Source organism: Micrasema longulum, unplaced genomic scaffold (assembly GCF_059751315.1).
Source record: "Micrasema longulum isolate JH-2025_06_02 unplaced genomic scaffold, ASM5975131v1 h1tg000073l, whole genome shotgun sequence".
In the NCBI taxonomy this organism is placed as follows: Eukaryota; Metazoa; Arthropoda; class Insecta; order Trichoptera; family Brachycentridae; genus Micrasema; species Micrasema longulum.
Genome location: NW_028277280.1, coordinates 1,096,099 through 1,113,569, shown reverse-complemented (window position 1 = coordinate 1,113,569; position 17,471 = coordinate 1,096,099). Strand labels below are relative to the sequence as shown.

General features: G+C 33.3%; 2 protein-coding genes across 2 annotated transcripts; one reads left to right on the top strand and one right to left on the bottom strand.

Annotated features, from left to right (window-relative positions):
* Nucleotides 1–2,302: 2,302 nt before the first annotated feature.
* AlkB (alpha-ketoglutarate-dependent dioxygenase AlkB) lies at nucleotides 2,303–7,165 on the bottom strand. Its single transcript, XM_088232122.1, has 4 exons — nucleotides 6,931–7,165; nucleotides 6,462–6,803; nucleotides 3,697–3,890; nucleotides 2,303–2,672 (listed from the first exon to the last, which is right to left on the bottom strand). Exons 1-4 carry the CDS (start codon nucleotides 7,036–7,038, stop codon nucleotides 2,324–2,326), a joined length of 993 nt encoding a protein of 330 aa, XP_088088248.1. The 5' UTR covers nucleotides 7,039–7,165; the 3' UTR covers nucleotides 2,303–2,323.
* Nucleotides 7,166–9,857: 2,692 nt separating this feature from the next.
* On the top strand, nucleotides 9,858–15,700 carry Sbat (LSMD1 domain-containing protein Sbat). Its single transcript, XM_088232399.1, has 4 exons — nucleotides 9,858–9,995; nucleotides 12,184–12,316; nucleotides 13,779–13,899; nucleotides 15,412–15,700. Exons 1-4 carry the CDS (start codon nucleotides 9,939–9,941, stop codon nucleotides 15,440–15,442), a joined length of 342 nt encoding a protein of 113 aa, XP_088088525.1. The 5' UTR covers nucleotides 9,858–9,938; the 3' UTR covers nucleotides 15,443–15,700.
* The last annotated feature ends 1,771 nt before the right edge of the window (nucleotides 15,701–17,471 follow it).

The following is a 17,471-nucleotide window of genomic DNA, read 5'->3' as shown; positions in this document are numbered from 1 at the left end:
ACGCACTGATAGGAATACGTTTTTAAAATATAATAATGTTGAGTCAATATTATTTTTGCATTCCCACATCCAGTGAAAAGAAATAAATGGGTCGAAATTATAAGGAATTTGAGGAAAAATTCTGATTGGGATCCACCAAAGATGAATGTTAATTACAATTTTTTTTTGTACCAAAAATGAGTTCTCTCCTATTTTTGTAAGCATACGCATAATCGTTGAATGCATCCCTGGTACAAACAAACAAATTTAGTAACTATGGGTACATTTTCGTGTCAGTACTTTTAAAAATATTTTACTCTATAGGGTACATCTATGTATCAATATGTCAATGACAGGGGTAATATATTTAATGGGATTTTAAATAATTTCAGGATGGGGGTGAAGTCAGGTGTGGCCGATGAAAGGAACCTATCTACATTTGCACTGGTGATAAGGAAACCACAGAAACCTCATCAAAAAGAAAGACTGACTGACTGACTGCCAGACTGTCACCAGCAATAGTTGACAGGCCTTCTTTGTTAAAATATTTTTTTCTAAAATAGGGTAATACCTTCATAACTGATTATTTATGTCACTATGCCTCATCAATATTATAGGGCAGGATTCCCTTTCTGCATTCTGCTTCCAGTTCATATTGTTACGCTTCAAATACAGGACAGCACCATATAAGGTAAGGCATGTCCCATATTGTTAGTCCATCACACTCGCAGATGGTTTCATCTCTCAAACTAAAAGGGCAAAAGTATTGGCGGAAAGCACCACGTCCCGTTAACATTTGAGAGCACTCAAAGTTTGGATGGCAGTTTGGTTCTCAAAGGAGTGGTAGGGCCCAGGTGATACCTGCTCTGCTGGACGAGCAGGTGTAGGTAAATGCCGAGACACGCCATGTTGCATAACATCAGCAACCCTACAATCAAGTCCTACTCTCTAGTGTCCTCGTCGCGAACCCCGGAAATGTGATCTTTATAGATCACAGCCAATAGAGAGACGGCAATGGCAGATCTTAGGCGCCACAAAACCGGAACCTTACCAGCTAAGGGAAGAAAAATTCCGACAGAAAAACCCTTGACCTCCAGTAGGGGGTTGGGCGAAAGGCTAATAACCCCTCCCTGTAGAAAACAACCTAATACAGAGCCTCGGACAAATTCTAGACTTAGGAAAGGACCCAGCAAACGAAATTGAAATTGACTTTAGAATTGCTACTTTGAATGCAAGAACACTGTACAGAAGTGGAACCTTAGGGGAGATCACTAGGGAGATGACTAAATATAAGATTGATATAATGGCAGTGCAAGAAACAAGATGGACAGGATCTGAGACATTTGACACGAGGACACATACGATAATGCATTGTGGAAATGAAAAGCATCATGAATTTGGAGTGGCTTTCATTATCGATCGAAGACCAAAAAGCTGTATACTGGACTTTAAACCCATAAATGAAAGAATGTGCACACTACGTATAAAAATGCAATTTTTCAATGTTTAACTGATCAATGTACACACCAAAACTGAAGATAAAGATGACACTATTAAGGAAACATATTATCAGAAACTTGAACAGGTCTACAATGATCGAATTGAATGATGCGAATTGATATTGTCCAATCAATTTCATCCTAGTCAGAGAAGAATTCACTTCCCACTTTTTCTCGATCTAATGAAGTGCATACTATGTACTCCTGGGTTACCTTCTCATTTGGTAATAAGCAATTTGTGTGGGCACCGCCATAGAGACTTATGTCCTCGGATGCGTTGTGTGGTATGTGGTGGGCAAGTAATCATACCAAAACATGCATCGGAGTCTGGGTCTTGTAGGAACATGGAAGTTTATCAGGGCCAGTAATTTATGGCAATCTATTAGAGTGCAGACTACCTTTTGCATTAGTGAGATCAGCAATTGTCCTTCTCAGGAAAGCAATAGTAACCTCATCTCAGGTCTGGTATTTTCACATAACGTCTTGTTGGTATAATTTTTTTTTTACAAATGTGCAGATGGCGCTGTGGCTATCTGTTTAGATAGACCATTCCAAGATATGTCATTGAATTTAATGAATAATTTGATTATTACTCTCGTGCTATTTATTTTCGAATAGTGATTTGTATTTATAGGTATATATATTATTTATGATTGTAAATCATGATGTACTTAATCATGTAAGAACTATGAGCGGTTATAAATAAATTAATAATAAAAAATCATCAGTTGAAATATTTTACATATTATTTAGAATTTATGTATGTACATTATATAGGTACATAAATCAACTTAATATTATGTATAATGAAATGAAAAAGCATGTTTTCTGTGTTATAACTTTTATTATTTCTGATCCGATTTCATTTTACTGTGATTATCAACTAAGGAACTTTGGCCTTCGTAGAGAACTTGTCTAACATTCAAATTGATTCTTGATGTAGATATATATTGATCAAATAGTTCCCAGTATGATTCATTGTATAAATTCTCAAACTCTTTCTCTCCGTCTCGAGTGTTCGTAGCAATATTATTCCAAGGATAATCGGTGCAAGGGACAATCCTCGGCACAGAGTGATAACATAACCTTGATTCTTTGGACATTATTAAAACATCTCCACTGTGAAGAAACAGAGCATCCGGTTTAGCTTCCTTTGTCTCATCGCCGATAAGAAATATTGCTGATTGCCCAAAGCTATAAAAAGGTATAAGTTGGAATATTAATAATAGAACCAAGAGATGTACAGTTGAGATATTAATATGATATCAATTTTGAACATTATAAACTGTGTTATTTTGTTTTTGTATTGTTATTTATGAGAAAGTTTCCATGCATAACGTTCTCTAAAAACATAACTCTGTTTCAAATAGTTATTTTAGCGAAAATAATAAGAGATTCTAATGAGGATCTTCAGCCCTATGGGAAATTGGATGCAAAAAATGTTTTCTTGCGGTGTAAATTAGAGCATTGAATTAAATAGCAAAGTTTCTTAAAAATGTGAGAAAAATATTTTAATAAAAACAAACGACGTCACTAGTTCATATGAATCAACCAATGATAAGAGAGTTTAGGAACATTTCCGGTTTGCTTACCGTCAACGGACCAATCGGCAGAACTGACCGAGACGAAGTGGAAGAGAATTTAAAACGTCACACACGGAGTAATTTCAGAAATACAAAGCTTCAAAAAATCATAGAGCTGACAATATAATACGTAAAAAAATTATTGGCTTAGTTAAAAAGTCTACTTACAACAAAAAATAAATGAAAGAACCACTGAACTTCCTCATTGTAATTAAAGTTTTTTCAATTTTCTATATCATCTTTTCTTACTAACAAATTTACCCATTCCTATTACATACATAAGTTGTGATTTGATGCCATGTATTGGTAATATATATGTACAAGGCTAGAATGAACTAATATGAATTTAAAAACAAACAAACAATGGAATAATTGACGCAACTATTTATGGAAATTAATATAATCGATTTAATATTGTTGATTGCAAACACTTCTTTCTTAGAAAGTATGAGTTTTTTCTTTATCCACCATATCTAGAGAATCTAATTACTTATTAAAAGATCACAATTTGTTTGGCAATTTAAAAGCAGAATTGAGAAAGCAGATTATTATTTATTTTTTTTTAGTAAAACTATTAAAATCGTTTTATCGTACTATCGAAAATTGTATTTGTTTGTTTTTAAAACATTTATTACCTGATTGAAATAAGTGGTGCTTCTAAATTGACTTCAGAATGATCTGTGTGTGGAGCCAGAGTAGAGTCCATATGGTAGTAATTCACAATTGAAGCTTGAGGAATAAACCCCTTAAATCCAACTGCTTGAGCAATTACTTTACACAACTCGGATAATTCATCAGGAAAAACGTGTTTATTTTCTTCAGTATAAACCTAAAATCAGTACAAATAAAATTATATAATATTAAAACCTGACAATGTAATCCTCTAATGTAACAGTAGCAAAGGCGGTTCCTAAATATGCGCATAAGTGCATTGCATTACAAAGTAAAATGATAAATAAATACGTAATTGATGATAAAAATAAGTTATATAAAGAAACGGGGATTCATCGCAACAATATATGTATATATATTTTATTTAATACTAGCACCAAAAGATCTAGCAAGATTATCTCTAGCGGACGACATTCTTATCTTGTCATCTCACACATGTGCAAGGTGTCGCCGACTCATGCTCGGAAGATTCCGGGTTCGATTCCCGTGAGAACACGTGTTATTTCATGTTATTTTTTCTTAAGCCTGGGTGTTTCGTGATGTATTTCACTACTGTAATTGGCCTGTTGTGGTGCAAAAAAAAAGCATTATGATGCGCGGGCTTTCATTGCACATAACAACATACTAGACTTGTTATATTATTATACCTAATATAGTACAAGTTTATAAAATGAAAAGAAATGCATTGCCAGTATTTTTGGTCAGGAGCTGGAGCAGGAGAAAATGTGTACCATTTACTCCATTTAAAAGAAAAATCACTGTCATTAAAAAAAAAACAAACGTATGCATTTACAATACCTACTTGAAATGATAGTAAAATACTTATTTCATTAAAATCTCTGAGAAGAATATTTTTTTTTATCGAAATTTAATTTTAAATCTGCCTGGCATATTATTTATTATTACTTATTGATTTATCAATGGCCGTATCCAAATTGTATAACATAGTTAAAAAATTCAAATACTAGCAGACCCGACAGACGTTTTCCTGCTTGGAAAAAGACTTTTCATTGATAAGTAGGTACCTAGATACTTGTTCATGGTTGAATTCCAAAACATAAAATAACTCATTTTCAAATATAGAATTCTTTTTGCAAATGTCAAACTCGGCTCTTCTCACCAACAGGGGTGTACTTTATCCATGAATGCGATTTTCAATAATGTTTTGAATGTCAGTTAATATTATTTTAGTACTACCGAAAATCCAATAAAAATAAATAAATGGGAAGAAATTATAAGGAATGTAAAGAAAGAATCTGATTGGGATCCATAAAAAGCTAATGTTGTTTGTAAAAATTAAAAAGCAGACTTTTTTTAAACACATAAAAAACAGCATCCTTCCTTTTTTGTGTATGCATTTTGTCTAATGCAACCCTGGTAGGTTAAGGAAAAAAAGATTTGTGCTTCTAACTTTGTCTTTGTCTTTACAGATTCAATTGAAAATTTTAATATCTACGAACACGCGCAGCGCAAAGATCTACATTTCGCTGAGAAACGCATGTAAATTGGTTTAGCCGTTTAGGAGAAGTTCAGTGACATCACATGTACAAAAGAATTATATATATATATATATATATAAAGATAAGATACATTGAGCTGCTAAGTATAAGATTATTTGAACTGGGACAGTGAAATACGCCATAAAAGTAACTTTTCCTTAAATCATTTTTACTTAATATCAGTAGCATCTTAGACTAGCATTACAAAAGACACGTTACTAACATACTAAATAATTGCAGTTTGATGTAATGACAGTATATTGAATTTGAAGTTGACATTTTAACACAATCAACAATAAACACACATAATATTGGAATAATTTAACTGGGCTTCATTATCCGGAATACGTCAAATTTTAGTAGCCCTGTTTCAATAAAATCTCTGTATAGTGCTCTGGTCCGATCACAACTGGAATGTGCATCATCAGTCTGGAGCCCTTTGTACAACTGCAACTCTTTTAACTTGGAAAGAGTTCAGCGGAAGTTTTTAAGCTACATACAGTTCAAAAAGGGTAAACCTATAAATGAAATTTGCTACCAAACTTTAATGTCTGAGTTGAAGTTACCATTGCTTTCCACCAGAAGGACAATTGCTGACCTCACTCTAATGCACAAAGTGATATGCACCATAAAAGATTGCCCAAAATTACTGTCACTGATAAACTTTCGTGTACCCACAAGGACCACCAGACTCCAACACATGTTCCAGTGTGAGTACAATAGGTCAAACTTTACCCACCATTCTCCCCTCCCCTAGTGAGCATCCACAGAACAGCTAAAAATTATGCTGAGCTGTTGGACTTGCTCCACACCACTCCTGCTGCTATCAAATTAGCTATCTTATTCATCGAATGGCCATCTCCTCAATTCTCCCCTATTTAATGTTTCTCCATTCATCTTCACTTTATTTTCTTTATCTTTTTCTTTTCTTTTTCTTGTTTTCTTTTTCTTAGAATAAATTACATGTTATGTGTAATATTTGTGAGTTTATTTTTGTTATTTTATATGATATTTTATAAGTACTTTTAATTTTATATTGTAAGAGCCCTCTGGGCGTTTATTATTAAATAAATAAATAATATCATAATCCCAAAGTGCCATTCTTAGTTTAGTTTTAGTGAAATGTATTTATATAACCGAAACTTTAAACGTGGTCGTCAATTACATTCATTATGAGGCAGACAAATAAATATAAATGCTTAAATAAGATATTTATAATCTGTACCTACCTTTGAATCCCAATCATGATGATATCCCATAGTAGACCACCTCAATTTCTTTAGTAGAGATTTATTAGTAGAACACCTATGACAAGCGCTCCACCAGTCTTCGGAATCACTGATATCTCCATGAGCATCAATGTTCAGTTTGTGGGGCTTTTTGGTATACTCTTGTAAACATTTTTCTATCCAAAATCTTTGGCCAATATTTGAAAATGGGTTCCTAATGTAAATTAGGCCTTTTCTTCTGTCCAAAGTGAAACCTCTCCAGCGTTTAAGTGAACACAAACCATAACTCCCAAGAATTTTGTCTGTCATTCCACATTTTGCAATATTTATCTCTACAATTCTCTGGAAAAATGGGAAACATACAATTACGTCTAACGCCAAGGAGCATAATATTGCATAAAAATACTAAATAACAAAACCTAACCAAACTCTGACTTAAAATAGACAAACATGAGGGTGGATAACTTACACTGCATGGGTTTTTTGAATTTGAGAAATCTACGACTTCTTCAAATGTTGGCGGTGGACAGCGCGACTTGTAGTATTTGAAATAAACTTTAAATAAATCATCGGACATTTTACTTTCTTATGCCTACATGACATAAAAGTTTTTATTTTTACAAAAATAGACACAAAACAGTTGAAGCGAAAAAAGCAAGTGACAGATATCCAGTACACAATTATCAAACATGTGACAGGTGACATTAACTTCCATAGATCATTATTTTATGTAGACATAGACAAGCGAAAACATTTTTTTTCTTTTATCAGAGCCTTCTACCAAAACATGATAACATCGGCCAAAAAAACGTTTCATTCATTTACAATAAACATAAGAACAACACAAACAGAAAAGAATAACAATATAGATACAAACTATAGACACAAAAATATGTGTACAAGAAAAACATCAAATAATAACTGTAATAATAAACACTAAACTAACAAAATTTCAACATAAATTGAAATAGACACTAACAGAAAAAACCCGCCAAAACCTGATGGCGCCTATTTAACAAAAAAGATAAACTTGCAGTTAAATGTAAGAAGGAAGATAAAACTTAATAGTTAGAAAAAATACAGCAAAATAATTTAAATATTGACAAACGAAATCTTATATTTATGATAATTTTTAATAATTAAATTTTAATTAAAAAAATAAACACCAAGGAATAATAATAAAGTTGGAATATTTTTCGTAAACCTAGAAAGGTTAAATTTATTGTAAAAAAATAAAGAATTAATTTAAACATAATTATTTCAATGAAACAAATATTACAATTCATAAAAGGGAAGAGTTTGAACATAAAAAAATATAAACAGAATTGATCAATAATAAACAATTTGTACAAGAAAGAATTTAAGATAAATGCATTGGAAAGGTTATAAAAAACATAGGTAAAATATCAAATAATTTTTGCCTGCCAGTCATTAAAAAACATGTTAATAAAATGTGATTGAAAAAACTTGAATAAATAAGTAAATTTCAACTCATTCCGATTTATAAAAAAAAAACTTATTTCCCCCTGAAATAAGCAAATATTTTCATGAGTTCACTATAAAGTCAACAGTTTTTTGTATTGGGAAATAACGCAGCAATATTTTAAAATATTTCAATGCGAATGAATATATACCCTTTTAATACATTATTTTGTGTTTTGTGATTTCCCAAGCAATAGAAGCACTTAAGTAATAAAAACATTTTGGTTCACGTTAGAAAAGAAATCCATTTTACTTACCGTTGTTAAAAAAAATTTAACTAAAGTGATATTTACCTAAACATTTACAATGTAAAATAATATTCCATTTACTGTTAAACTCAATTAGAATTCAATAACTTAAGTTGAATCCGAATGACCGAACAACGAATTACCTAAAATTCTAAAAAACCTTTCTTTTGAAAATATAATAACATCAACCCATGTTTTTGGATTGGGAAAACACTTTTTTTTTATTAAGCCCAAACTTTATCCCTCGGTCTTAAATACAAACCTCACTTTTTCAATATTCATACATCTTTCTATGTACGAGCGCCGATTATTCAAACTTTTATCATATATTTATAAAACGAATAAATTTTACTGAATAATATTCTTATTTGCGCCCATGGTACATAAGGCACTGCATCAGTGCTCCAATCGCAACGTATCAGTGATTATTCATAATTTGTACGAAGGTGAAATGAGCAGTTGTACATTTTAGGTTCCAGTCCAAAAACTATAAAATACTGTGGCGTAGGACCACATTTAAAATCAATATTTTACATCCAACTTGCTAGAAACTGAACCATAACTATGGAAGGAAAACGCGTCAACTACAACAATAGGAGGCAGATCATTTCCAGATTAAAATTAATTAATCCTTTTCTGATCTTCGTAGGTATTCATTAGTTTTAAATATATTACATATTGTATACATTATTTTAGTCTAAGTTTGTTATAGATTAGTTTTATAAGAAATACGTGTAGTACGTAATAATTTTAACTTTAAATATTACCAAAGTATTCATAAGTTTGTGTTGAAAAGAGACAACGAATTAAAATAAAAAGTGAGAGAGAGAATGAGACAGAGCCTTGCTCGGACGTTTAATAAAACCATGACAGCCCTAGAAAACAAGACAGTCGGAAAAGGTCATCAGTTGAGAGTAGTCGTGGGAGTCGTAAAGTGAACAGGAGTTGAAATGAAAGTGGTGGTGTCGAAAGGATCCTTGGTCCATGCCGAAGATTAACGCCGTCGAATCGTAAAATTTAGTCAACCACGCTACGTAACAAACCTTGTGGAATCCAACTGCTCCACGAGGGTCATTGGAGGCCACCTTCCAGCCGCAAAGGTCCCTTTGCATCTAAGACATCGATCGTTCACAAGGAACGCCATGACTGCCATACTGCAGTTTCCTGTACCACCAGTGCGTGTGCCCAACCACGGCCACCCAATCTCTCAACTTGCTGTCATCGACAATGGGACTAAATCCCGAGAGCCGTCCAAGGCTCTATCCATGCCTAATCTCCGCCAGAGACAACGTCCAGCTTATATTCGCCCAAACACAGCATCCGGGCCATCATCCGTCAACTTTCAGCATAGTGAAACCATTGGTAACCAGCTGATGTTCCCGTTTCCTCTCAATTAGCGGAGAAACGGCTAGCTTTCGTCTATTCGTAATTATATCTCAGTTTAATTTTCCTCGATCTCGCCACCATATCGCATTGTGCATCTTAACGCCCGTGAAAATATAAAAAGTTTACCCCACATATTATCACATTTTTTCGATTCTGATTCATTTCCCCCCGTGATGTATTTTATTTTTTATAATATTTAAAAAACCAAGTTATGACGTATGTGTAAAGACTAGAAATGTAGAAATCTCAGGACTAGTATTTATATTCATAATCTGTGGTGAAGCACGATTTGGCACCACAGACTACAGTCATCTTTTGGGACTATTTTTTGTTTGTTTTGACATACGTATAGGTTATAACAATGACAAATATCAACGAAGAACCATTAGAACAGGAGACGAAGACTGAAAAAGAAACGGTTGGTAATATTAATTTTGTGTGTTTTTAATATTGTAATCAAAATCGTTTTGTTATATTGCAATATAATATGAAATTTTCATGAGCAGCTTTAGAAACCGCCTTCCAATAATCCCGCCGTAAACTCTATTGAAATACCCTGCGGAATAGGTAGATTATCACTCGTGATAGATGTTGTGATGTTTATTTGGTTTTTCAAAAGGATCTTAAAAGATTGAATCTTTCTGCAGCTAGAGGCTCATTCATATATCCTTCAATAGAAATCTTCACTCATCAATCAGATCTTTACAAATTCTACTACTGCATCCAAATATAAATATGCTCTTTTTAAAAGCTTGAGAGATATTTCGATGGATTTGACTTTCTAAATATAATCCTTTCTTTACAATTTAAAAGCTTCTTGCTGAGATAAAAGCTTATCTGAGGTTTGAGTCCAGACAAAATGTTATACTTTAATTGTAGTGTCTATTTAATTTCTAAAGTTGATCTAAAATAATATGTTGCAAATAATATGTCAATGGATTCCATAAAAAAATACTTACTCCGCTTTCTTTTTGAGTCCAGTGTTGAACAAAGACCTTCCGTTCGGACCTCCACAACTCCCTTTCAGTTGCCACCTTTTGTCACTTTGGACCTGCAACTCTTCTGATGTCGTCGGACCATCTGGTCTGGGGTCTCCCTACGCTTTTGCGTCTTGTTCTCGGCCTCTAGTCCACAATTCTTTTGTCCATCTATCGTTCGACATCCTAGAAACATGACCCGCCCAATTCTACTTCTGCTCCACAAAAAATCCTGATTTTGAAGTAACCTAGTTGTATTAATTACCCCAAAATTTATTAGGTAGTAACTACAGTAAAACTCTAATTATCCGGATCAATGAGCGTGAACTGATTGTATTGCTTTTTAAATAATACAGCGAATTGGAATCACATTAAAAACTTACTTAAACATGTCCAGCAAAGTTAATTGCTCAGTTCAATTTAAAATAAAAACTTAGAATTACATTATTTAAATGTTATTAAATATTTGTATATAACGACTTTTCTATGTCTACTGGTTTCGAGATGTACCCGTCTCTTTGTCAGGACACCAATTAAACCAACACGAAATACCCACTATACACCTTCACCATAGTTGCACAAAAATATGAAACCAACACGCCATGCATTTTAATAAGTAGATTAGGTCATGAAAATATTTTATGTTGTTGGAGAAATAGTTTTAAAAAATAGAGGGAGGGGCGTGAGTTTAATAGGTATAAGGTGACTATTACGATGGATCATCGTATAATGGAGTATATTGAAAGGTTGTAAGTGATTATACACAAATATTTTATAACATTTAGTAAAATGTTTGACTAAAAAGTTAATGTTAAATTTAGTTATTCTTTTAACACTACATATTAATAATAAAGACTTCTTTATGCAATCCGGGTGACTGGAGTTTGGATAAACGGAGTTTTACTTTATTATCTTTCTCACCTATTCACTCACTAATATTGTTTCCATTGAATTATAATAGTCCAGAAACTGCGTACGCGCATTAAACTGAAGCCGACTAAACTATTCATTAATGAGTAGTATTACGTTTTGGCCATTAGTTACTCTGTAGGCGTTGCTAAGTACGCAACTGTCGATTTCAATTCAATTACGCCGTGTTGTGTCGTTTTTAAGTGTCAAAATACTGCTGGGATTAAAGAGGAATAGGGTGGGATCACATTTCATGTGCAAGTAGCGAATTCACTAATAATATTCTTTAAGAACTCGATTAGTTTACTGTCCTGTCAGATTGTTAAATAAAATAAGGCCAACATTTGTTTTTTATTGCCAGGGCAGTCGAGTTTTTTACTCGGCTTTCTATTCATAAACCTTAGTATAATCTGTATTAATTTTGCTTAATTACTAAATGATTTTTTAAATATTTTTTATGTTTGCTTAATAAAAATACCTGGTTTTTTTTATAGTCCATTCACTTAAATATTTTTTGTGTTAAAACATAACTTTTCTCAAAATTATCTTATATTTGTGTTATGATAATTTATTGTTCGTGGTCTGGTAACATTACGCGGCCACTTCATGCATGCAGGATGTCAGACTTTTAGACACAGTGCGCCGTGATGATTCTACACGCCTTCTGGTGTATTATAATTCTATGATTGTTTCTTATTAATCTGTTTGTGTGTTTTGCAGGTTCCAGTTTTATCGGACGGAAAACATAAACTCAAACATTGGTTGAATAAGAGTTTTCGCATTGAAATGACGGATGGAAGAATTCTTATAGGAGTGTTTGTTTGCACAGATAGAGATGCCAATGTTATACTAGGTACGTGACTTGTTATTTTCATATAAAATCCACATGAAGAATACAGATCTGTGTGTGAAACATAATCTGAATCCTTGACGAGTATTTTCGATTCAATGACTATTCTCAAGTGAAAATCCTGATAGAGAAAACTGAGTGGAGATAATTCCGTGTCACGTTGGCATGGTTGACTATCATGATTGATGTCCCAGGTTCAATACCTGGCCATGGTGATGTGAAATATTTGTTTCTAAGGCGGTTTTACACTACGAAATTCGATTTTACCTGAAGCGTAAGACTGATCACCTTACCTTTATGTAAAAGTTGTGTAACCTTCATGTATTGGTTGGTTGGAAGAAACTTCCATTTGGCAATAAGCCCGCCAATGTACAATTTACATTATGTACAAGAAGTTGTATAAATAAAAAAATTCAAAAAGACGGTAGAGATATGCTGCATTTGGTGTACCAATGCAGTGCCTTATGCAACATTGGATGCGAATAAAAGTATAATGTTAATGATATGAAATAATGTATGGCCTCCGTTGTGATGGTCCGTCCAGTCTGCACGAGGGAGTATGGTAGTTATCCGTGGCTCCACCGCACTGCATTTCTCTTGGCCATACTTGGGACCAACAGTTTGCAATTTAGAAGAGATGGGTTCACACTGATCCATTTTTTCAGACTGGTAAGAGGTTTTATCGAGAACTCGGCCATTTTAGAGAGTATCAATTTTGATGTTCTTGATGGTTATCTCCGACAGCGTCAGCACAGACTGTTTTACCTCCCGGCTTCCAGAATCAACCTGCCTCTGGTTATGGCGATTGGAAGGGTAGTCAGGCAGCTGAACATGAGATTGACATTTTTCACATTAGTGAAACTATGTTTTAGAGGTAACTACTCTTGCTATTGGAGAGTATTATGCCTTCATAATGTCGAGCTATTGCTCGAGGATTCCTGGCCTGAAATGTTGTCCCAATTTGATGCCTCAAGTATTTTGTTTTATTTGTAATTTTATTTTCATCCAATAAAAAATCATTTTAATTATAATCAAATCTGGAAGTTGTGGCACCCGCTTTAATTCCCATGCATTTTTTAAATTATTCCTATCCTATTATTACAACATAGTTACTTATTATCGACTCCTCTAACACATGGAATAGGCTTTCATATGCTATCGCATTCCAATGCATTGCCCTTCTGACATCCTGTCAGCCACCCGCGCTTATCCTGCGCGAGACCCCTAAATTTGTCATCCCTCTTAATTTTGGCCTTTATACGACAGATTTCTAGATCCAGAAGTCAGAGAAATCCGGGTCGTCTTCTACCATTTTGATTATCTATCTTCTTAGTTCGCTCTTTAACCAGATACGTTATAAAATTGTTTGTTATTTCGTTATGTAATCAAATGTATTTTTCATGTATACTTTTTGAAAAAAGATTTTAATTTTGACAGAAATTACTATATATTTACCATGTTTCAGGTTCATGTTCAGAGTATTTAAAAGCAGAGTCTGATGGGGAGGAACCGCGAGTCTTGGGTCTCGTGATGGTTCCAGGAAGACATATTGTATCAATACAACTCGATGACTCGATACCAACATAGTATGTACTGATTACAATTTAAAATATATTTTCGAAATTGCCAAACAAACCGAAAAACAAACCAGTTAGTCAGTTAATTTCATCTAAAATAAACATATTACAACAGAGATGAAGAATATTTTAGAGAAGAGAATATGGAAGTTTAGGCATTTACATGCCCTAACACTTTTTACACACTGTGTAACATTCACAAGCCTGCCTATCTTTGAACATCCATATTTCTTAAATTCTTCCATCTATTGATTTTTGTGAAGTTAAAGATCCGAAATCTTTATTGGTGCCGGTGAGATTCATCGGATAGCACAGCTGATTTAATTGCTGCAGATGTAGTGTGGAGTAAGTCCAACAGCTCTGAATAATTGTTTGCAGTTCTGTGTATGTTAGCCTATTGATGGTTATCTCCGACAGCGTCAGCATAGACTGCTTTACCTCCCAGCTTCTAGAACCAACCTGCCTCTGGTTATGCCGATTGGAAGAGCAATCAGGCAGCTGAACATTATCACTTTGGAGATTGATATCTTTCACATCAGCGAAACTATTTTGAGGCAAATACTCTTGCTATTGGAGAGGATTATACCTTAATAATGTCGAACCATTGCTTATGAGTTCCTGATTTAATATAACGTCCCAATATAATGCCTTAAATATTTTGTTATTTGTAATGGTATTTTGGTAAAATTGATTAATTTTAATTTGAATTGTTGTCTTTATCAGTGACAGTAATTTTGGGCAATCTGATTTTTTTATTTTTGCTAATATATAATTACTAATTCTCATTGTCCCTTACGGCATTTCAAATTTCTGCCGACGATATTATATTAATTTCTGAGTTGTCTATTATTTATTTAAATATCATAATTGTGTCTATGGTCCCCGAGTGAATTATAAAATTCAACAGTTTGATGCGAGACTGGGGTATTATTCAGGGCTATTCTAGTTTTACACATTCTATTGCACATTCATCAAGAAAAATATTCTATGGGTTTTTTGATTTGTAAATTTCAATACTGTTGTGAAAAAGAAAAAAAAATACAAAAAGAACACTAAAATACAAAAGCTAGGGCTAGTTTGATGTTTTTTCTGTATAAGGCGATCAGAGATCCCATGCACCTATAAGAAAAAAATATATTTCCACCCATAAGTTGCTAGTTTCAGGTCTTTTATTTCACAACAATCAACAGATAGGATGTTTGAAGAAATCTAGATATTAAAGCTTAGGCATAATAATAGTGAATGTTACAACACAGTTTTTTTTATTTAAAAAAAAGAAATATTAGCGTCCTTATAATTTACCCAAATATTTCAATTTTGACTGCCATTTTCAACGAGTTGTAAATAACTATTAGAAAATGGAAATCAAGTTGGGGTAGAGTGGGGTTCGAACCTCGGACCTCTGATCCGTGAGTCCGCATTATCCGATTAAATCTGTAAAATCCTAGACTTCCATATTACCCTTCTTAATAACATCAGTGAATAATGTTCTATGATTTAATTCTTTTTTTTTATTTTCAGTAATCGGAATACTGGATCTGCTGCTGAGTGAATTATCGACCATTGAGGGCCTATGTATGTATATGAAACATCAATGGAAACTTCGAGGATCAGCTTAGAAATTAAAAACTTTTAGAATCTTTTACTTATTATAATTCTAGATTAGGCTTACCATACAATCATATTTTTTACAGACATAATTTACTTTTGTGACTGCCTGTTCTTTACTTCAGTATAATTTAACTAATATCAATTGATATTTGATATTAGTATCATAATATATTTGAGGATAATGAAAAGTGAAAATCAATTTATAGTTTTTATGATCCACAGAAACAATGAATCTTACATTTTCTATACATATTTCGTTTGCAAAAATTATAATAATCTTTTTAATTTATTTCAACAGAGAGGGAAAAAAAATTGAGAAGGGAATATGGAAGTCTAGGCATTTACAGAGTTGACCTGTCATTGGCTGGTTTAAGTGGCCACTTTACACACTGTGTAACATTCACCATTCTGCCCATGTTTGAACATCCACATTTCCTCAACTCTTCCATTTGTTGACTTTTGTGAAAGACTTCCATATTCCCTTCTCAAATTTTTTTTCCCTCTCTGTTGAAATAAATTTAAATATGAACAACTCCCTAGGGAGGAAATCCAGCCAGTCTGCAAGCATTTGGACATAATCAAACATTGTTATAATAATCTTGCCTGAAATATAAAATCCATAAATATTTCGATAATTCATGAAAATTTAAAGATTCTACAGTTATATTACTATCAGAAATCTTTAGCAGAATAAAGAAAGTAAATGCTGGTCAGAATAAAGTGTGGAACAGTGTGCTTCAAAATAAAATTTCTATAGCTTCTAACCACATATAAATTATTATTGTATTTCCAATATCTGAATGTATGTGGAAACAAGCCGTTACTAATATGTACAACCATACCAGTGGCAAATTCTGCCTTCAAATACATTAATTTTTCAATTAAGTGTTTTGGGTAAAGTATATTATGAATTAATGATCATTTTACTGTCAGAATAATTTATGTAAAAATATATGAAAATCTAGTCAAATTAACTACACTCGAGTTTGTGATACATACTAGAAAATTAGCATTGTTTTTTTTTTAGATTCTTACGGTAATTCTTTTTTTTGTTTTTTTCATATTTATAAAAATATATTTAATGATTATGTATTATAAAAACTCAATGAAGCATATCGTTGGTGATTTATATACTGTAATTTTATTTATTAATAGAGGAACCTAAAAACTGTTTGGTTGATGTACATATTACCACTAACTTTATGGTTTTCCATGATAATGTGGCTACATATTTAGTTTTTGTAAAATCACTAAAATAAATTTAATTTTCCCAACCGGTTTCAGAACATTACTTTTTTAAACAATATTTTGTGTTAGCTTATGCCTCAACACGTTCATACATACTTCTAAAATATATTTCATAAATAAAGAAGGCCTCTAAAGCCTCTTCAATCAGACACATTGATGTAACCGTGACACAATTTGAGGTATATTTTTTGCTAAGTGTAGAATAATGGATGGACAACCTTGAAGTTAAAAATTGTTTGCTGCTATGCGTGGTTTTGACATAGTTGCCTTCAGCCAGCTCTCACCAGCTCCAAGTTGCAACTGCTTGGGCTGGCTTTCACTTCAACTTTCGGTGGTAGTGCACACCCGTACATCACTGGGCCTAGTTCTGTTTCCACCGTCATCAGCCCATCCCCTCGCATCAGGGGGGGGGGGCGGTGAAAATAGTAAGAGAGGCTTTGTCTACGCGGATCAACATCCGAGGCTTGGCGGCTTCAGTAGTCTTTTCACTGGTCTGGTTTCGAGGCAAGTCCGTCAGCTTTGTAGTGTGTGCATTTATTTCGAATTCACTTTCACTTTTAACAATCGTCATTAAAATATACTACGAGCTAACTGTATCTGTCGCACCACTTGTGCCAGAGATTCATAGCTTTTTTCAACACTGGTCACGCCGAACGCCCAGATGATGTCCTCTTCCACTAGCTTGACGGATGAGCCTTCATCCATCAGCGCATGGATATACT

Coding starts and splice junctions, on each gene's coding strand:
- AlkB (XM_088232122.1), bottom strand. CDS start 7,038: ATGTCCGATGATTTATTTAAAGTTTATTTCAAATACTACAAGTCGCGC. Junction 6,804..6,930: donor ATTCAAAAAACCCATGCAGT/GTAAGTTATCCA, acceptor CCATTTTTCCAG/AGAATTGTAGAGATAAATAT. Junction 3,891..6,461: donor ATCATGATTGGGATTCAAAG/GTAGGTACAGAT, acceptor TACTGATTTTAG/GTTTATACTGAAGAAAATAA.
- Sbat (XM_088232399.1), top strand. CDS start 9,939: ATGACAAATATCAACGAAGAACCATTAGAACAGGAGACGAAGACTGAA. Junction 9,996..12,183: donor CGAAGACTGAAAAAGAAACG/GTTGGTAATATT, acceptor TGTGTTTTGCAG/GTTCCAGTTTTATCGGACGG. Junction 13,900..15,411: donor GATGACTCGATACCAACATA/GTATGTACTGAT, acceptor TTTTATTTTCAG/TAATCGGAATACTGGATCTG.